This window comes from Salvelinus sp. IW2-2015, linkage group LG31, assembly GCF_002910315.2.
Source record: "Salvelinus sp. IW2-2015 linkage group LG31, ASM291031v2, whole genome shotgun sequence".
NCBI classification, from domain to species: Eukaryota; Metazoa; Chordata; class Actinopteri; order Salmoniformes; family Salmonidae; genus Salvelinus; species Salvelinus sp. IW2-2015.
In genome coordinates, this window is record NC_036870.1 from 8,497,584 (window position 1) to 8,515,459 (window position 17,876).

The 17,876-nt window shown below is 43.9% G+C and overlaps 1 protein-coding gene across 1 annotated transcript; it reads left to right on the forward strand.

Moving 5' to 3' along the window:
• Positions 1-16,088, forward strand: LOC111956174 (solute carrier family 2, facilitated glucose transporter member 1). Its single transcript, XM_023976624.2, has 11 exons — positions 1-212; positions 666-852; positions 7,605-7,706; positions 8,355-8,515; positions 9,150-9,390; positions 10,162-10,324; positions 13,897-14,084; positions 14,536-14,640; positions 14,730-14,828; positions 15,028-15,231; positions 15,363-16,088. The coding sequence occupies exons 2-11, from the start codon at positions 838-840 to the stop codon at positions 15,639-15,641; spliced, it is 1,557 nt and encodes a 518-aa protein (XP_023832392.1). The 5' UTR covers positions 1-212; positions 666-837; the 3' UTR covers positions 15,642-16,088.
• Positions 16,089-17,876: the final 1,788 nt, after the last annotated feature.

The following is a 17,876-nucleotide window of genomic DNA, read 5'->3' on the forward strand; positions in this document are numbered from 1 at the left end:
AAGGAGGTTGGTTAGCAGAGAGCATCTCGTTTTTCATAGGTTGATGGAAGCTGGGCTATTGTCGAAGGGGAACGTCGCGCATCCACTACACGAACCTGAGCTATAGGAAACGAATAACGTAGACATTTTCAAGAGGCTGTTTTTATAGTACCGCATTGGTGCCAGTGGAATCGTTAAGGGTGAGAGGGGAATAGCACGTCTGGTCACGACAGGTGAATTGCGCAAATTGCTTGATTTATACTATTATATAACATATGTATGTCAGCATTGCTGACAAATCGTCCGTATGAAGGATTGATAGTAGGTCAAGTATACTGCTTGTTTGCCCGTTAAGAAGGCACCCGGCATCGTGTGGTAATGGCTCCATTTGACCGCCAAGTCTCTTTTTTGCATTTCATAGAGTAGTGATTTTTAAGCGAGGTATATTGTTTGCTGCTATCGGATTCATTGTTGTCTTTTATGCATTGTAACAATGTAGCCTAACAACTGGACATAAAATAAACAAATTGAATGGAATCGTAAACGATTGAATACATTGCTATCTATGAAGATGTTATAAAGTAAGCTAGTCAGATATGAAATGATAAAACAATGTTATTTTAGGGCTACTTGAGATGAATTCGTAAAAGCAGCAGGGTAACGTTGTTGTTCTTCTTGTGTGTCAGTTTCAGCACCAAGGACAGCGACGTATCAGTTCCTTATTTTTGAGGCTGCAGCTTTGAAGACTGGGCGGTTCCGCAAGCCTTTTCCACCTGAAGATCTTTTCTCTTGTCCTCCTGTCCTGTTTGTCAACTTCTCATCAAGAGCTGCTTTTTGTTATTGAGTATTGCACTGAAGATGGTGGAGGAGGAGGTAGGTGCTGCTCCCTAATATAACAATGTGGACATAGTAGTAGCCTATGCTGCTGTTATTATATGCTGACCACGCACTACTCAGCTATACTAGACTTTGACCATACAATGTGTGGCCCCTGAAAAGGTCCCTTAACCTTTTTATGAGTACAATCCACCAAATTATTTCCAATTCTGTTGCATGCAGTCAGAATGTCATGTGACTGTTCAAAACCCACTTCATAGTGGTGTGTGTTGTACTGTCTGATGCTGTATATCAGTGAGTCATCCTCATCTTCTATGCTGAGTTTCCATGAGCGAACCAGTGATAGAATTGGACAGTTTACTCTTCTATGAATTATAGGGTCCAGAAATAGCTTTTTTTTAGTTTTGTTATGCCTTTCCTATAATGCAAATTGGATGTCATTTAATTTAGTTGAGAGAGAGAGAGAGAGAGAGAGAGAGAGAGAGAGAGAGAGAGAGAAGGTATTTCCCCTTCAACAATGCATTGGTGCAAGGAGCAGCAATGTCATGTTTTATCGCTGTGTGTTTTTGGTCTATTTTTAGCAAGTGCCAATTTAACCGTCACCTCCAGGCAGTTGTTATGACAATGAGGGAGAGACAGATTCTCTTGGATGAAGGGGGCTATGGAAGAAGCCATGTGTGCATCCATAGAAACAGGGAGGGTGAAAGAGATGCAGTCTGGGAGGGGCTGTGGAAGAAGTGGTGTATTATATCATTAGAAAGAAAGGGAGGGGAACAAAAAGAGGGACAGAGAGATGAAGCCCTGAGACAGAATCAGAGTGTACAGCTCACTCAGATCAGATAAATAAGTTCCACTTCTGTGACTCTGAAAAGGACTACAACCCTGTAGCATGCTTATTTTTATCTGAGCATTTGCTCACTTTGCAAACAACCCTATTTCTAGGCTTCTAGCACAGAGTTGCATTGTAAACATAACTGAGGTATGACGGTGCGTAATCGTGGAATAAACACCCAGCATTTGAAGAGCTCTTTTACCACAATCTTATTTTAAAACTTCTCTCAACTCTAATCTTATTTCATGACTTGGGTGTTCTTTTAAAATGACGCATTCAATATAGATCAAATTACTGTACTAATCAAGAGAATTTTACAGATTAGTTCACTGTTTTGAATGCATCTCATGGCTGCTTGTTTCTACTGAGTAATTGGGACTTGACAGGTAGCGAGGGGGGTTAGGGTAAGAGAAGAAGAGAGATGGGGAGTGGTGGAAGGTGCACTTCAGTATATAAACAGAGTGATAGGGGGAGGGAAGAGAGAGAAGGGGGGGAGCGGGTATGGTGGGGTCTATGGTGTATTGCTCCTGTTTGTTTAGAGTGTGTTAAAATACCACAGACTGTCACAGTGTACGTTTTGCGGACACACACTTTGTCTTGTGATACATCCCTGCCTACTTCAGTTCCTGTTTTTCATTGGGATGTCTGTTATAGATTTGTATGGCTTTTGTGAAAACAGTTCCACTATTTAATGGAGCCCCCATCACTTTGGGAGACCTTCCCGTCAAAACAGAGAGGTACAAACACAGCAAATATATACCATTCAAATATGTTTGGAAATCTGACAAATGGTGATGAGTAGGAGAAGAGATGGAAAGGCAGTGTTTATAATGGACCAGAATTGCATCATTCAACTATAGTTAGATGTAAAGTGATGCAAAGATCAAATAAATTATACCGATGCCAAGAACTGTTTATCAGGTATGAAGGGAAGACAAAGGGCTGTGAGAAATAGGTTTAACTCGGGACACATGAAAGCTGGGGTGTATACGAAGGGTACCGGGCAGCAGAAGACGAACAGCAGAGGCACTAATCATTTTAGAGGTGGGAAACGGGCCAATAAACAGGGGATAGAGTTTGCGGGATTCCACCCGGAGGTGCAGATCCCAGGTGGATAGCCATACCTTCTGTCAGAGATGATACCAAGGAGCCAGGGTCCGATGGCGATCCGCTTGTCCTCCAGGTACGACGACAGCTGCGTACAAACATCTGGGCAGAAGGTACGCCGACCTCTTCCTCCTGCTCAGAGAAGAGCGGGGGCTGATACACCAGGGAACATTCAAAGGGCGATAGGCCCGTGGCAGAACAGAGAAGGGTGTTGCATGCGTATTCCACCCACACAAGCTGCTGGCTCCAGGTGGTGGGGTTGGCGGAGATCAGGCAGCGTAGAGTTGTCTCAGGGGCCTGGTTGGCTCGCTCCAACTGCCCATTGAACCCAAAGGACACTCTGGCCGACGACCCAATGAGGGTGCAGAACGCCTTCCAGAACCGGGATGAGAACTGAGGGCCATGGTCGTAGACCATGTCCACGGGCAGTCCATGGATCCGGAAGACATGCTGCACCATGAGCTGGGCCGTCTCCTTGGCTGAGGGTAGTTTGGGGAAAGGAATGAAGTGGGCGGCCTTGGAAAACCGGTCGCCCACCGGCAGGATGGCAGTGTTGCCCTCAGACGGGGAAACCCATTACGAAATCCAGGGATATGTGGGACCAGGGACGGTGAGGGGCAGGCAGAGGTTGCAGAAGGCCAGCCGGAGCTTACCGAGGAGTCTTGTTCTGAGCACACACCGTGCAAGTGGTGATGAATGCAGAGACGTCAGGAACAATGGTGGGCCCCCCAAAAGCGTCGTCGCACAAACGCCAGTGTTCGCCGGGAGCCTGGGTGGCAGGCAAGTCTGGAGGAATGGGCCCACTCCAGGACCGCGGAGCGGAAAATGTCAGGCACGTACCGGTTATCTGCCACCCCCCCCCCCCCAGGGTTCGTCTGGGACCGCTGCGCCTCCCGGACCTGTTTCCTGATACCTCAGCTGATTGCCGTCGCCAGGCACGAGGTGGGAAGGATGGTCTCGGGCTCCGGGGTGGCAGCCTTAGGGTTATAGCGGCAAGACAGGGCATCCGGTTTGACATTCTTGGACCCCAGTAGAAGAGGGAAAAGTTGAACCGGGTAAACAGCAGGGTCCATCTTGCTTGCCTGGAGTTGAGGCGCTTGGAGGTGCGGAGATACTCCATGTTTTTGTGGTCGGTCCACATAATGAACGGATGTTCCGCCCCTTTGAGCCAGTGCCTCCATTCCTCCAATACCATCTTCACCACAAGAAGCTCCCGATTCCCCACATCGGACCGTCTGAGACTTCCGGGATGGCTCGGAGGCGATGTGGAATCCCTGGACGTGCGAGTGACATCGAATTCCCTCTCCATCCGTCGTTCCCGCAATCTCCCATTGATGCGAATGGTCAAAGTGATGAGGGAGTCAAGATCCATGGGCAACTCCCGAGCCACAAGCTCGTCCTTAACCTCCTCAGAAATGCCGTGCAGGAACATGTCGAACAATGCTTCCGGGTTCCACGCACTCTCTGCTGCCAACGTYKGGAAATCCACCGCATAGTCAGCCCCTGCGCGGGCGTCCTGCCTGAGCTGGATTAGCTTCCGGGCAGCTTCTCTCTCGGAGAGAACGGGGCATCAAAAACCTTCCTCACCTCTCCCACGAACACCTTCAGGCTCACGCATATGGTCGGGTGCTGTTCCCCTACGGCGGTAGCCCAGGTGKGAGCCCTTCCAGACGTCAGTGTGATGAGGTAGGCTATTCTGGAGCAATCCGAGGGGAAGGAGGAGGCCTGAAGCTTAAAAATGAGGGCACACTGGGCTAAAAACGCCTGACAGGTGCTCGACTCTCCATTAAAGAGTTCCGGGGGAGGTAACCGGGGCTCCCGGGAAGGAGGAGTGGCCGGTGGGGCGGCGCTGCTAACCGCCGTGTTACTGAGGGGCGGTGGAGTTACAATATGGCAGGCTGCCCACCAGCCAACCTGCGGAATTGCTCCCGCAGCATGTCCAACGCCTAGTCATGGCGCTCAGCCAACGTTTGGACCCCCTCCATCAGCCCACGAAGCAACTCCTCGTGCCTACCTATGGAGGCTCCTTGGGAGGAGATGGCGTTGATCAGGTGGCCTGGGTCTGCTTTTTCAATCATGGCCAGTTTGTACTATCAGGTATGAAGGGAAGACCCAGATGCAGACCACGTCGAATAAACGGTACCGGGCGGCAGGCTAGCTCAGGGTCTGTGTAAGTCAGAGGTCGGTAATCCAGAGGGGGGGTAGCGGTACAGGTCGGCAGGCAGGCTCTGGGTCAGGGACAGGACAGGCAAGTGTCGAAACAGGGAGGGCAATAAAAGAGAGACTAGAAAAAGCAGGAGATGTGACACAAAACGCTGGTTGACTCGAACAAACAAGACGAACTGGCAACAGTCCAACAGAGAACACAAGTATAAATACACAGGGGATAATGGGGAAGATGGGCGACACCTGGAGATGGTAGAGTGGAGACAATCACAAAGACAGGTGAAACAGATCAGGGTGTGACACATTATTTAGCTTATTATTTCATTGTATTCACAAGGCAATTTACAAGCAACAGTTGGGGCCTTAACATTTCCTATACTGGTCCCTCACATTTCTTCTCTCAACACCTCTTCAACCACAAGCTCTATAGGTGGACCAAAGAGCACCTAATCCGTGAGGCATGGCCAGTCCAGTATCACATAACCTCTAACAATATGCCTTCTCAGCAGTGTCTCTGCATAGAGTTCTATATTACTGGATTCAGCAGAAAAGACCCAGTGACCTGATGTATGTGGCCTTCAAGGAGTTTCATTTGAGAACTGGCTACAGGGCCATTTAAGAACACAGCCAAATGTAAATGGCCTGCATTTTGGTATCCAGCATGTACCCTTATGTATATGCATAAGGCTATAAAGTGGTCTGCTAATGTTATAATGTATACTCTAACAGAGGTGGGCAACTCCAGTCCTCGAGGGCCTGATTGGTGTCACAGTTTTGACCCAGCCCCAGTGAACATACCTGACTCCAATAATCACCTAATCAAGATCTTCAGTTTAGAATGCAATTTGATTAATCAGCTGTGTTTGCTAGGGATGGAGAAAAAGTGTGGTGAAAGACTGGTGAAATACCTTTTGTAGAGAAATGTCCCCGAGTAAGCCCTCTTCATAAAGGTGGAAACTCCTTAGACCCAAATAACTATAGACCTATATCAGTAATATCTGTTCAATAGCAAAAATCTTTGAGAAGTTAATGTATTCCCAATTTCATCCTTCCAATCTGGCTTTAGACCCAACCATTKTGCTACTACAGAATTAGTGAAACTTACTAATGATATCAATTCTTCATCTGACCAAGGCAAACGAACTGTTGCCATCTTTATTGATTTTACAAAAGCATTTGATTTAGGCAATCATTCTATTTCACCAGGAAAACTTTAAAACATCGGTTTCACTAACAGATCACTAAACTGGTTCCATGTGTATCTTAGCAATATAAAATAATGTGTTTTCATAGGACACAAATCACAACTTCTTGTACTCAGTATAGGTGTACCTCAAGGCTCAGTATTGACCCCCCCCTTATTTTCTCTATATTCAAACAAGCAACTCCAAAATGATTTGACCACTTTACAAAAATGGTTTCTTGCAAATAATTTGGTTTTAAATCAAACAAAGTCCTATATGATGCTGTTTGGTACACAGCAAAGAATAAACTCCACAGCTGACAATTTCATAATTCATGGAACAATGCTCGAAAGTGTTGAAATATCTGAATTATCTTTTTGAAAGCATATTGATTATATTGGAAAAACAATGAACTATAAGCGTGATTTACTGTATTCATTAAAAAGACCTTAGTTAATCCAACTGCTGCTTCCTGTCCTAGACTCTGGTGACATTATCTATCAAAACACAACAAACACCTTACTTTGTGAATTAGATGTCACTTATAACCATCTTTGCAGATTCCTTCTTGGATGCCATTTTAAGACATCATTGCACTAAATGGTCTGCCACTCCCAAACAGAAGACAACTGCATGGGTACCAATTTATTTTTTAAATGTATCAACTTAATTGTCCCTGTATAGGAACACCTAACCTTACAAGACTCGCACTACTCCTTTCGACAACAGCAGCAATTACAAATTCCAAGGGTACATCCTGAGATTGGAGTAAGATCTTTCAGATACAAAGGCCCTGACAGGGCATTAAAATCCCACAGTGAATTTAAGAAAGTTATTTTTCAAATGTTAAYAACAAACTGTTTGCGTTTTTAACTTAATAAAAACATCCCCATGTGAAGATATTTGTAAATATTGTATATACCTGTCTGTATGTATATATTATAGGTACTTAGTTGTATTAGTAGTTTTAGCAGTAGTCTGTATTAGTTGTAAGCCTATTAGTAGTTGTACAACAACTTTTTGATGTTGTCAATATACGTTTTTATTGTTATTTCATGGTTATTATTATTAGACAATAGTTGACATATTATTCTTGCTACTAAGTATAATTTTTATTCATTTGGACACAAGAGATTTCATCCTGGAAAATATTGAATAAATAATGAAATATTCAGTAGTGGTACAGGTCGAGAGAAGAATAAAGGTGGTTCAGGAAACGTGTAAACTTGTCTGAGACTTCGGGAAGTTTAGGCTTTACCTCAGTGAGCTAATGCTGTATGAAGTCACGTAGGCCGCAGATGACTTGGGTTTGACACCCGGCCAGAGACATTATTATAGCTTAACCTTTAACTGTATGATGTCATTTCCAGACAGTGCATGTACAACAGTATTAATGCCTCTGACAGAGTTTTAGTTTTACACTGTAGGGGCTCCTTGATCCGAATGTACTGTGCATAAACCCCTGATAACATACACTCTCCCCATTCTGTCTCTAACAGAAAAAGCAGGTGACAGGATACCTCCTGTTCTCCCTGGCCACTGCAGTCATTGGCTCGCTGCAGTTTGGCTACAACACAGGAGTCATTAATGCACCGGAACAGGTTTGTAGGTTTATTTTGTGTTTTCTTATAACAGTGAAAGCATGTGTGGGTTTTGGTTTTGTTAAACTGTATGTTATGTTTAATCGCTATACTATTGCACTGCGCTTCATCAAGCGTTAAATCAAGAGATAGTATCTTCAAAACGCTTTATCTCTAATCATTCTCTGTCACGTTCGTTATAGCGATGASACCAAAGCGCAGCGTGATTTGAATGCATCTTCTTTTAATAAAGAAAGAACACGGAATGAACTATACAAAAACAACAAAACGAACGTGACGCTATATAATCATAGTGCTGACGCAAGCAACTAAACATAGACATAGATAATCACCCACGAAATACTCAAGGAATATGGCTGCCTAAATATGGTTCCCAATCAGAGACAACGATAAACAGCTGCCTCTAATTGAGAACCAATCTAGGCAACCATAGACATACAAAACCCCTAGACTAGTGACAACCCCATAAACATACAAAAACCCTAGACAGGGCAAAACATATAATCACCCATGTCACACCCTGACCTAACCAAAATAATAAAGAAAACAAAGAATACTAAGGTCAGGGCGTGACATTCTCTCTCTCTCTCTCCCTCTTCTTTTCTCMCTCTCTCTCTCCCTCTCTCTTTCTACCCCTCGCCTGTTTAGAAACTGCGGGCTTTCTTCAACAACACGTGGATGGAGAGGTATGGCGAGCCCATCAAACCAGGAACGTGTACCATTGTGTGGAGCTTTTCGGTGGCCGTCTTTAGTGTGGGCGGCATGGTGGGCTCCTTCAGCGTCGGAGTGATGGCAGACAGATTTGGGAGGTGAGGGGTCACCCAGTATTCACCTATTTCACCCCGGTGCCATTTTTCACTGACTATCGTTTGATTTCTAATGTTAACATTTCCGAAACAGGGTAGCAAGTGCAGTTCTCAATGCAAAAACCAAAAATGTTGACATGTAGATTAAAAACCACTGCACCTTCACACAATGTAATATTATTTGAGTCAGGATACTTAGAATAACATTGCCAGTGCATTGTCAGTCATCTGCACTGATTTTAAAAGACACAACCATTTATCAGCTACCCACACATTGTCGATGGTACAACAATCAGCTGTGAATAAGGTTTATTAAAAGTATTGGGAATGTTTTCCTTAGGAGTGAATTTAGTCACTCTCCAGTTCTGGTCCTTTCCTTCGTCTATTTCTGTTTCTACCTCTGCTAAGCTGTCAAAACCAATGAGTCTCCAAGGAGTCAGCGGAGTGGGATTGGAATCGCTGCAAACTATTAAACTATTCCTCTGTTTCCTTCTCCCACTACTTCCCTCTACATCTCCCTCTCCCTCCCTCTTAACCTCTCTCTCTGTCTATCTCTTACTCTACATGTTGTCTCTTAACCCTCCAATCTGTATGTGTGTGTGTGTGTGTGTGTGTGTCTCGGGGTATTGGGATAAAGGAAATTGTCCATGTTCCTGGTCAACATCCTGGCTGTAATTGGAGGCCTCCTCATGGGTTTCTCCACCCTCTGCTCCTCCTACGAGATGGTTATTGCCGGACGCCTCGTCATCGGCCTCTTCTGCGGCCTCTTTACAGGCCTTACGCCCATGTACGTGGGGGAGCTGTCCCCCACCCCTCTACGGGGCGCCTTCGGCACCTTGCACCAGCTGGGCGTGGTGATTGGCATCCTCGTGGCTCAGGTCAGACCTTGATGGCAGCCATCTTGATTTCTGCCCCTTAACTTAGGAATAGTCTTAACATGTACAGTACCATAGCATGTGTCTGCTTGTGATGCTGGGAATAAAGTCCCCATATAAGAATATAATGTTTTATGTGCGTATTGGGAATATTCTTATATGCAGTGGTAAAAAATTTGGTGGGTAAACACTGATSGCCATTAGCAATAATAAAGTTATGGCCCCTATACTTTCAACGTATTTTCCCGCAAAAGGTGGGTAAATGCTCATGCTGAATAAAAAAAAAAGGCGCGTAAACGACGTTTACTTGCGTTTACTCTCCACTACACCACTGCTTATATGATTAAGTTGTAACCGGCAGACATTCCGATTTCTGATCACGCACCCTTGCCTCTTAACATTGGAGTAATGTCGTTGTCTAATTATATGCTAATTATTGTAATTATTGAATGAATATTCAACAATTTTTTAATAGGCGACTACATCTTGCTCTAAGAATACAATTAGTAATATTCCTCCCCTTCATTTTCTCCCACACACTGTCATGAAACCTTCTCCATTTGAATCCCTTTATAGAGCTGCCTCGTCCATTCCATGCCACCAATGGATTAGTGTATTGTTTAATACTATCAACCATAGTGTATATCCCATCAGTGCTTCCCATCCCATCAACGTACAGTATATCCCATTGATGTTTGCATGTAAGCTGTGGTGCTGTGAATGAAACACTCCTTGTAGTAAAGTTAATCCTATCTAAACCTCTCTGTGTTGTAGATCTTTGGCTTGGAGTCTCTGCTGGGGTCGGACAAGTTGTGGCCTCTGCTGCTGGCTCTGACGGTCGTCCCGGCCATGCTGCAGTGTATTCTGCTGCCCTTCTGTCCGGAGAGCCCTCGCTTCCTCCTCATCAACCAGAACAAGGAGGAGCAGGCCCGCAAAGGTGGGTGCTCCAAACCATAGAAACCATCAAATTGTTGAGGTTTGAGGGGCTTTGCACATTCTAGTAATTCTATAGCTACGCTCCAAACGCAATCATTTACTCTGGATGGTCAGGAGGATAAATGGAAACATTTAACACTCCTATTTTAGCTTGATACCTGGTATTGTATCTATTTGAGGAGAAATAATGTATTAGAATGTAGTAATTTGGCGAGTGGTACAAAGATGCCAATACCAACATACTTGTGTATGTCACAATAAAACATACACTCAGTGGTCAGTCTATTAGGTACACCACCCTGTTCGTGAAAATGGTTTGCTCCTACAGARAGTCAGTCACGTGGCAGTGGCTTGATATATAAAGCAGGCAGACAGGCATGAAGGCATTCAGTTACTGTTCCACTGAATGTTAGAATGGGAAAAACGAGTGATCTAAGGAGCTTTGAGTGTGGTATGATTGTCGGTGCCAGGCAGGCCGGTTTTATTAACTCATAAACGGCCAGRCTCCTTGTGCTTTTTGTGCACGACAGTGTCCAGGGTTTACCAAGAATTGGTGCGACAAACAAAAAACGTCCGGCCTGTGGGCGAAAACAGCTTGTTGATGAAAGGTCGGAAGAGAATGGCAAGAATCGTGCAAGCTAACAGACAGGCAAATAACGGCACAGTACAACAGTGGTGTTCAGAACAGCATCTCGGAATGCACAACTCGCCGGTCCTTGTCACGGATGGGGTATTGCAGCAGACATCCACACCGGGTTCCACTCCTATCAGCTAAAAACAGTGGGCACGCGATCACCAATACTGGACAATTGAGGAATGGAAAAACATTGCCTGGTCCGACGAATCCCGGTTCCTGTTGAGTCAGGATTTTGAGTAAGCAGCATGAGTCCATGCCCCCATCCTGCCTGGTGTGAAAGGTACAGGCTAGTGGAGGTGGTATAATGATGTGTGGAATGTTTTCCTGGCACACTTTACGTCCCTTGATAACAATTGAGCAATGTTTCCATGTCCTGAAGAATTCAGGCTGTTTTGGAAGCAAAGGAGGGTCCGACCCAGTACTATATGGGCGTACCTAATAAGCCCTCATTGGACACTATATATACAAAAGTATGTGGACACCCCTTCAAATTAGTGGATTCGGGTTTTTCAGCCACACCCGTTGCTGACACTCACTACCGAGTTCCAAACTTACTCTGGAAGCAACATCAACAGAGCTTCGTCGGGAGCTTCATGAAATGGGTTTCCATGGCCGAGGATCCGCACTCAAGCATAAGATCACCATGCACAATGCCAAGCGTCGGCTGGAGTGGTGTAAAGCTCGCCGCCATTGGACTCTTGAGCAGTTTAAACGTGTTCTCTGGAGTGATGAATCACACTTCACCATCTTGCAGTCCGACGGACAAATCTGGGTTTGGCGGATGCCAGGAGAACGCTACCTGCCCGAATGCATAGTGCCAACTGTAAAGTTTGGTGGAGGAATAATGGTAAGTGGTTCTTTTTCATGGTACGGGCTAGGCTCCTTAGTTCCAGTGAAGGGAAATCTTAATGCTACAGCATATAATGACATTCTAGACGATTCTGCACTCCCAACTTTGTGGCAACAGTTTGGGGAAGGCCCTTTCCTGTTTCAGCATGACAATGCCCCCGTGCAAAAAGTGAGGTCCATACAGAAATGGTTTGTCAAGATCGATGTGGGAGAACGTGGCTGGCCTGTACAGAGACATAACCTCAACCCCATCGAACACCTTTGGGGGGAATTAGAATGCCACCTGCGAGCCAGGCCTAATCGCCCAACATCAGAGCCCGACCTCACTAATGCTCTTGAGGCTGAATGGAAGCAAGTCCCCGCAGCAATGTTCCAACATCTAGTGGAATGCCATTCCACAAGAGTGGAGGCTGTTATAACAGCAAAGGGAGAGACCAACTCCATATTAATGCACATCATTTTGGAATAAGATGTTCGACGAGCACGTGTCCACATACTTTTGGTCATGTAGTGTCTGTTAAATACCCTTGAATGTGAATTGTGCATGCCAAACATAGGCCTGTGGCATTAATGCCCTTCCTCTGACTGGGCATGAATTTAACGCATACAGTGACAGGATTAGACAGGCCAGGCGAGACGAAAGCTTGTTGAGCCAAGAAAAGAGTCCTTGACTGACGCACAGCATAGGCCAACAGCAGGTTTTGAAATCGGTCCCTACAGTATTTCACACTGTGGGGGTCACCTGAGTGCATGTCTTAATCTCCTTTACACTGTTTTGTTTCAAACACACTGCTTTGGTGAAAAAGATAATAAAAAAGGGAACATATGTTTTGGTCAGTCTTTTATGTGACGGGTACCGTAATGAAAGAACTGGCAGGACCATGGACAGCTACTGAACAAACAACTACAACACAGGCCGGTTTTAGTGTTGGTGCTACTGGCTAGTCTGCTAGAAAATGTACTCAACGTATTTAAAGGTTTAATGCAGTTTTTATCTCATTATCAAATCCCTTTTGTCTGACAATTAAGTATCTTACTGTGATAAGACCATTTTAAATTAAAATGGTCAAAAATAAACAAATTAGCCTCTTGGCAAAGAGCAATTCTTCAAGCAATAATTTTGCAAGGAATGCCTTGGAGTGGTCTGAGTGGGGAAGGAAAAACTGAAAATGAGCTGTTATTGGCATAGAGGTTTGAAACTCTCTTATTGGTCTATTAACTAATTTACCGCCTGGTGATGTCACCAGGCAGGCCAAAACTCTATCCCACCAAAAACAGGCTGAAATTTCAGGCGGTCTTATCAAACAGCTCTTATGCTAAAAGGGCATTATCATAATTTTCACCATTTAGGGGCCTCCTGAGTGATGCTGTAGCCTAAGGCACTGCTTTGCAGTCCTGAGGCGACACTACAGACTCGGATTCGATCCCAGGCTGTGTCACAGCCTTCCGTGACTGGGAGCCCCATAGAGCGGGGCACAATTAGAGGGTTTGGCGGGGGGGATTTCCTTGGCTCATTGCGCTCTAGTGACTCCTTGTGGTGGGCTGAGTGCCTACAAGCTGACCTCAGTCGTCAGTTGAACGTTGTTTCCTCCAACACATTGGTGCGACTTGTTTCCGGGTTAAGCGTGCAGTGTGTTAAGAACGCATGACTCGACTTGACCTTCACCTCTCCCAAGCCCGTTGGCGAGTTTCAGTGATGAGACAAGACCGTAACTACCAATTGGGAGGAACAAGGGGGTTATAAACATAAATATTAATCATTTTCATAATTTCACAGTATTATTCCAACCTCATAGTGTGGAAATATTAATAAAACACAGGAAAATCACATTTTTGATCACGCTGGGCCTTTAAAGATGCTTTGCGCTACATTTCTTACTTCCTTCCTCAAAGAAAATGATATCTGTAGGATATCTTGTACAAAACAAAGAAAGATTTATGCACCTAAACTATTTCAATATTTTCTTTAACATATTGTCATTACCTAACGATTTTACAAATACATCCTCTTCTTTTACAACTTGTATGTCCTTCACATTAAAGTGTAACTTATCTGCCTCTCTCACTCTGCCATTTTCTCCCCCCAGCCCTGGTGCGTCTGCGTGGCTTCGACGACGTGAGTAAAGACATGCAGGAGATGAAGGAGGAGAGTTCCAAGATGGCCATGGAGAAGAAGGTGACCATCCCTGAGCTGTTCCGCACCGCAGCCTATCGGCAGCCGCTCCTCATCGCCGTCATGCTCCACCTCTCCCAGCAGCTCTCCGGAATCAATGCTGTGAGTGAACTATGACTCCCAGGGGGCCACAGTACAAACACATTCTAAATAGTTGAAAGGTCACCAAAGATATCTCAGAGGACAGCTTAACAATACAGGGTCGCATTCACTAGGCACGAAACGGAAGAAAAAAGGCAGCGACGGGAAGGTACTATCTGAATTTATCCAATAATAAAAGCTGTGCTACGGTCTGCCCTTATGAAGGCGACCCAGGCCCATGCAGAGTTGAATAGTTGAATAGCATTCAACATGCCTTCTACTCTCAATGATTGCATATTTGGGAGATTTGTTTGGATTATTCGATGGATTAAACATGATTTAATGGACGTACGTTTTACAGTATGATAAAAAATACCACTTTGATAAGATGTGGCTTCCTATTCATTAGAGTGTGGCCTTGTTGCAGATTAAGAACCTAATCTTATTGTCGCCCTCCACCAACCCTGTTCAGGTGTTCTACTATTCAACTGGTATCTTTGAGTCAGCCGGTGTCACCCAACCCATTTACGCCACTATTGGAGCAGGAGCTGTTAACACTGTCTTTACTGTGGTATCTGTAAGTATAACATGCTGCATATATTCGGGTTTTTGTGTTTCTGTTATGTATGTTTACGGTACGGTAACTCCTTTCTCTGTCTTTGTCAGCTCTTCCTGGTCGAGAGGGTGGGACGAAGGACTTTGCATCTCGTCGGATTGGCCGGAATGGCCGTCAGTGCCCTGCTCATGACTATTGCCCTCCTGTTGGTGGGTGTCAGTTTCTATTAGTTGTCACTCAACATAACAGATATGTCATTAATTACATTAATTCATTTTCATTGCTAGTATTGATGATTATCTCCATCTCCCTCCCTCCCTCCTTCCCTCCTTCCCTCTCTTCCCTCCATCTTTCTTTCTTTATTCCTTCCTTCCTTCCCTCTCTCTCTCTCCCTCTCTGTCTGAGTAGAAGGGCTACTCATCTCTGAGCTACCTCAGCATTGGGGCAGTGTTTCTGTTTGTGGCCATGTTTGAGATGGGGCCTGGTCCTATCCCATGGTTCATAGTGGCGGAGCTCTTCTCCCAGGGTCCGCGGCCTGCCGCCATAGCCGTGGCCGGCTGCTGCAACTGGACCGCCAACTTCCTGGTGGGAATCAGCTTCCCCAAACTGGAGGTGTGAGAGGTTTCCCATTAGGGACGAATCCTAAACCACTTAAGTCAAAATGTAAATTAATCATACGCTGACTAATTAGGTTAATTACTGACTTCCACTGTTTTTCTCTCTCTTTGTTTGTAATTCTGTAGGAGCTGTGTGGGCCTTATGTCTTTATCATCTTCATGATCTTACTTATCTTCTTCTTCATCTTCACCTTCATCAAAGTCCCAGAGACCAAGGGCAAGACCTTTGACGAGATCGCCCGTGAGTTTGGCGGGAACCCCCTGCCCCCTGCCACCTCTGTGGAAGCTCCTCATAGTAGTATCAGCGTAACACTTTCTGCCTCGCCCATCAAGGAGAAGGTTCCATTGGTGGAGGCGGCAGCAGCAGAGGATAAGTCCAACTCAACTGTACAGGAGAGCTTGTAGAATCCTGTGTTGGGTCAATGGTTAAAGGTCAAGGGTTGGGGGTCAGCTGGTTCAAAAACAGATCAAAGTTTAATTCTTTGGCAGTTCAGGTACATGGGGACGGGTGTTTGACATGAAGGGAAATATACCATGCGTGTACATGGAAAGTCACAACACACATATTTCGGTGGATACAGTAGCTAGGATGAATTAGTGTTATTTTTTCACATTTCTTTCTGTGAATATATTTCTCAACCTATAGGTCAAAATGTGTATTTTAATTGTGTTGCCTTCTTTTACTGAGTGCATCATCATTTAAACAGCTTTTAGTAAAGCCAAAGTGGGTCTAGTCAAAACAAACAACCTCAATAGTGTTTCTGGTAAACAGTAGTTTTAACAGTGAAACAGTAGATTAGGGTCAATTACATTGGTTGGCTTTCATGGTTTAGGAATAGCTTTTATAAATAACCCAATAATCCCAGAATGACCGTACTTGACATCTAATTTCAACAGTTGTTGTATTTGAGAACAAAATAATATGCTTATACCTTACTCAACGTAAGAATCCACTGCTAAACATCACATTCAGATGAGAGAGAGAGAGAGAGAGAGAGAAAGAGAGAGAGAGAGAGAGAGAGAGAGAGAGAGAGAGAGAGAGAGAGAGAGAGAGAGAGAGAGAGAGAGAGAACTTATTTCACTTTAACTTGCTTTAGGTGCACCTTATTACCCAAATAGAAATCAATTAAAATTCCATGATTGCTAATATACTCTTCAAAAAGCGATTTATGGCAAATTAATCAACATAGGGAATAATTAGAGAAATATTTACCTGAGGGAGTGCTTTTACAGCTAGCCGATAAAACAATACTTTAGGATAGCGTAGAATTGCATTAACTATATTGTCTAAGGGGACTGCAATAGAGGTTTCAAATTAAAAAGGGTTCAACTTTATTCGAAGGATGGGTAACTTTAATGCAGATAGTTATTTTGGATATTAGATTATAATAGATTGTGATATGAGTCGCGATGTTATGAACTTGGATTCGATAAGAATCAACCATAGAGAGCAAAGGACTCCATCGGTTTTCTCTGTGGTATTGAGTGCAATTTTGAATTGTTCTGCTGTGAGAGCATTCATTAAAAAATATTGAATATGATTATGATGCTTATCTATTCAGTCTGTATTTGGAATAACACAATGGGACTTTAGTTGTGACCAAATGTGAGGATTTGTGCAAAATGCTTTTTAATGACTCCATTTTAAGTCTATACTCTACTTTGTGACACTTTGTCTGAAGATTAACCTTGTGGAAAATGTTTAAAAATATAAATTTATTCAAAGATTTTATTGTATAGATATACTGTAGTATATATATATGTGTGTTACAAAAAAATATATGTATTTTTTATTTGTGGTTGTGTAAATTAGACGTAGTAATTTTTCTCCAAGCACTTTCACAATTTATTTTGCCTAGAAAGATGACAGGGTCATGGCTTTGTTCTTTATTCATATAATATATTGTGGATATATGTATGTATTGCACTGGGAAAATACATTCCTTTTGATGGTAGTATTCAGTATTTGACCTCTCCTCCAAGGAAAAAACGTTCTTCAATGGCAGCCCTCCCTCACTACTGTTAACAAGACTGTGGTACTTTACTAACTGAACCATACTCAGTTACCTTATGCACATTCACTTATTGTACAAAGTTAGGAGAGTATTTATTTGTAAATATGTATTTTCAAAATGATATTTATATGTTGACTGCAGTGGTTGAATGTCGGCTTGTTCTGGCTTATGGGGTGCCCATCGTCCAATGAGTGAAAAAGAGAAGGAAAGAGAGAACAAGTATTGGATGGTTTCCTAGTAATCCACTGAAGCATTGATATACATTGCTCTATTAACTTTCGGTTAAAGTATTATTTATGTCAAAATGGACACTGGATTTAAAAAAAACAGTTCCCTTACCACTGCTCCACAACACTGCTTCCCTCACTCTCCCTCTCTCTTCCACTTTCCACATGCCTTCCACTTGTTCAGTATCCACCTTATGCTGTCCCCAGTGTGTGCCTAAAAAAGTGTATTTATTTTCAGTTGATGATCATTGTATCCTATATTGTCACAGAGACCTATTCCATTTCACATCAGAAAACCATGTTGTTTTGAAATGGATTTTTACCAATGCGGTTGGTATTGCTTTTATGTTTGTTTTTCCTGGCCTGTGTTCCATGGCCTTCCGTTTACTTTGAGTGAT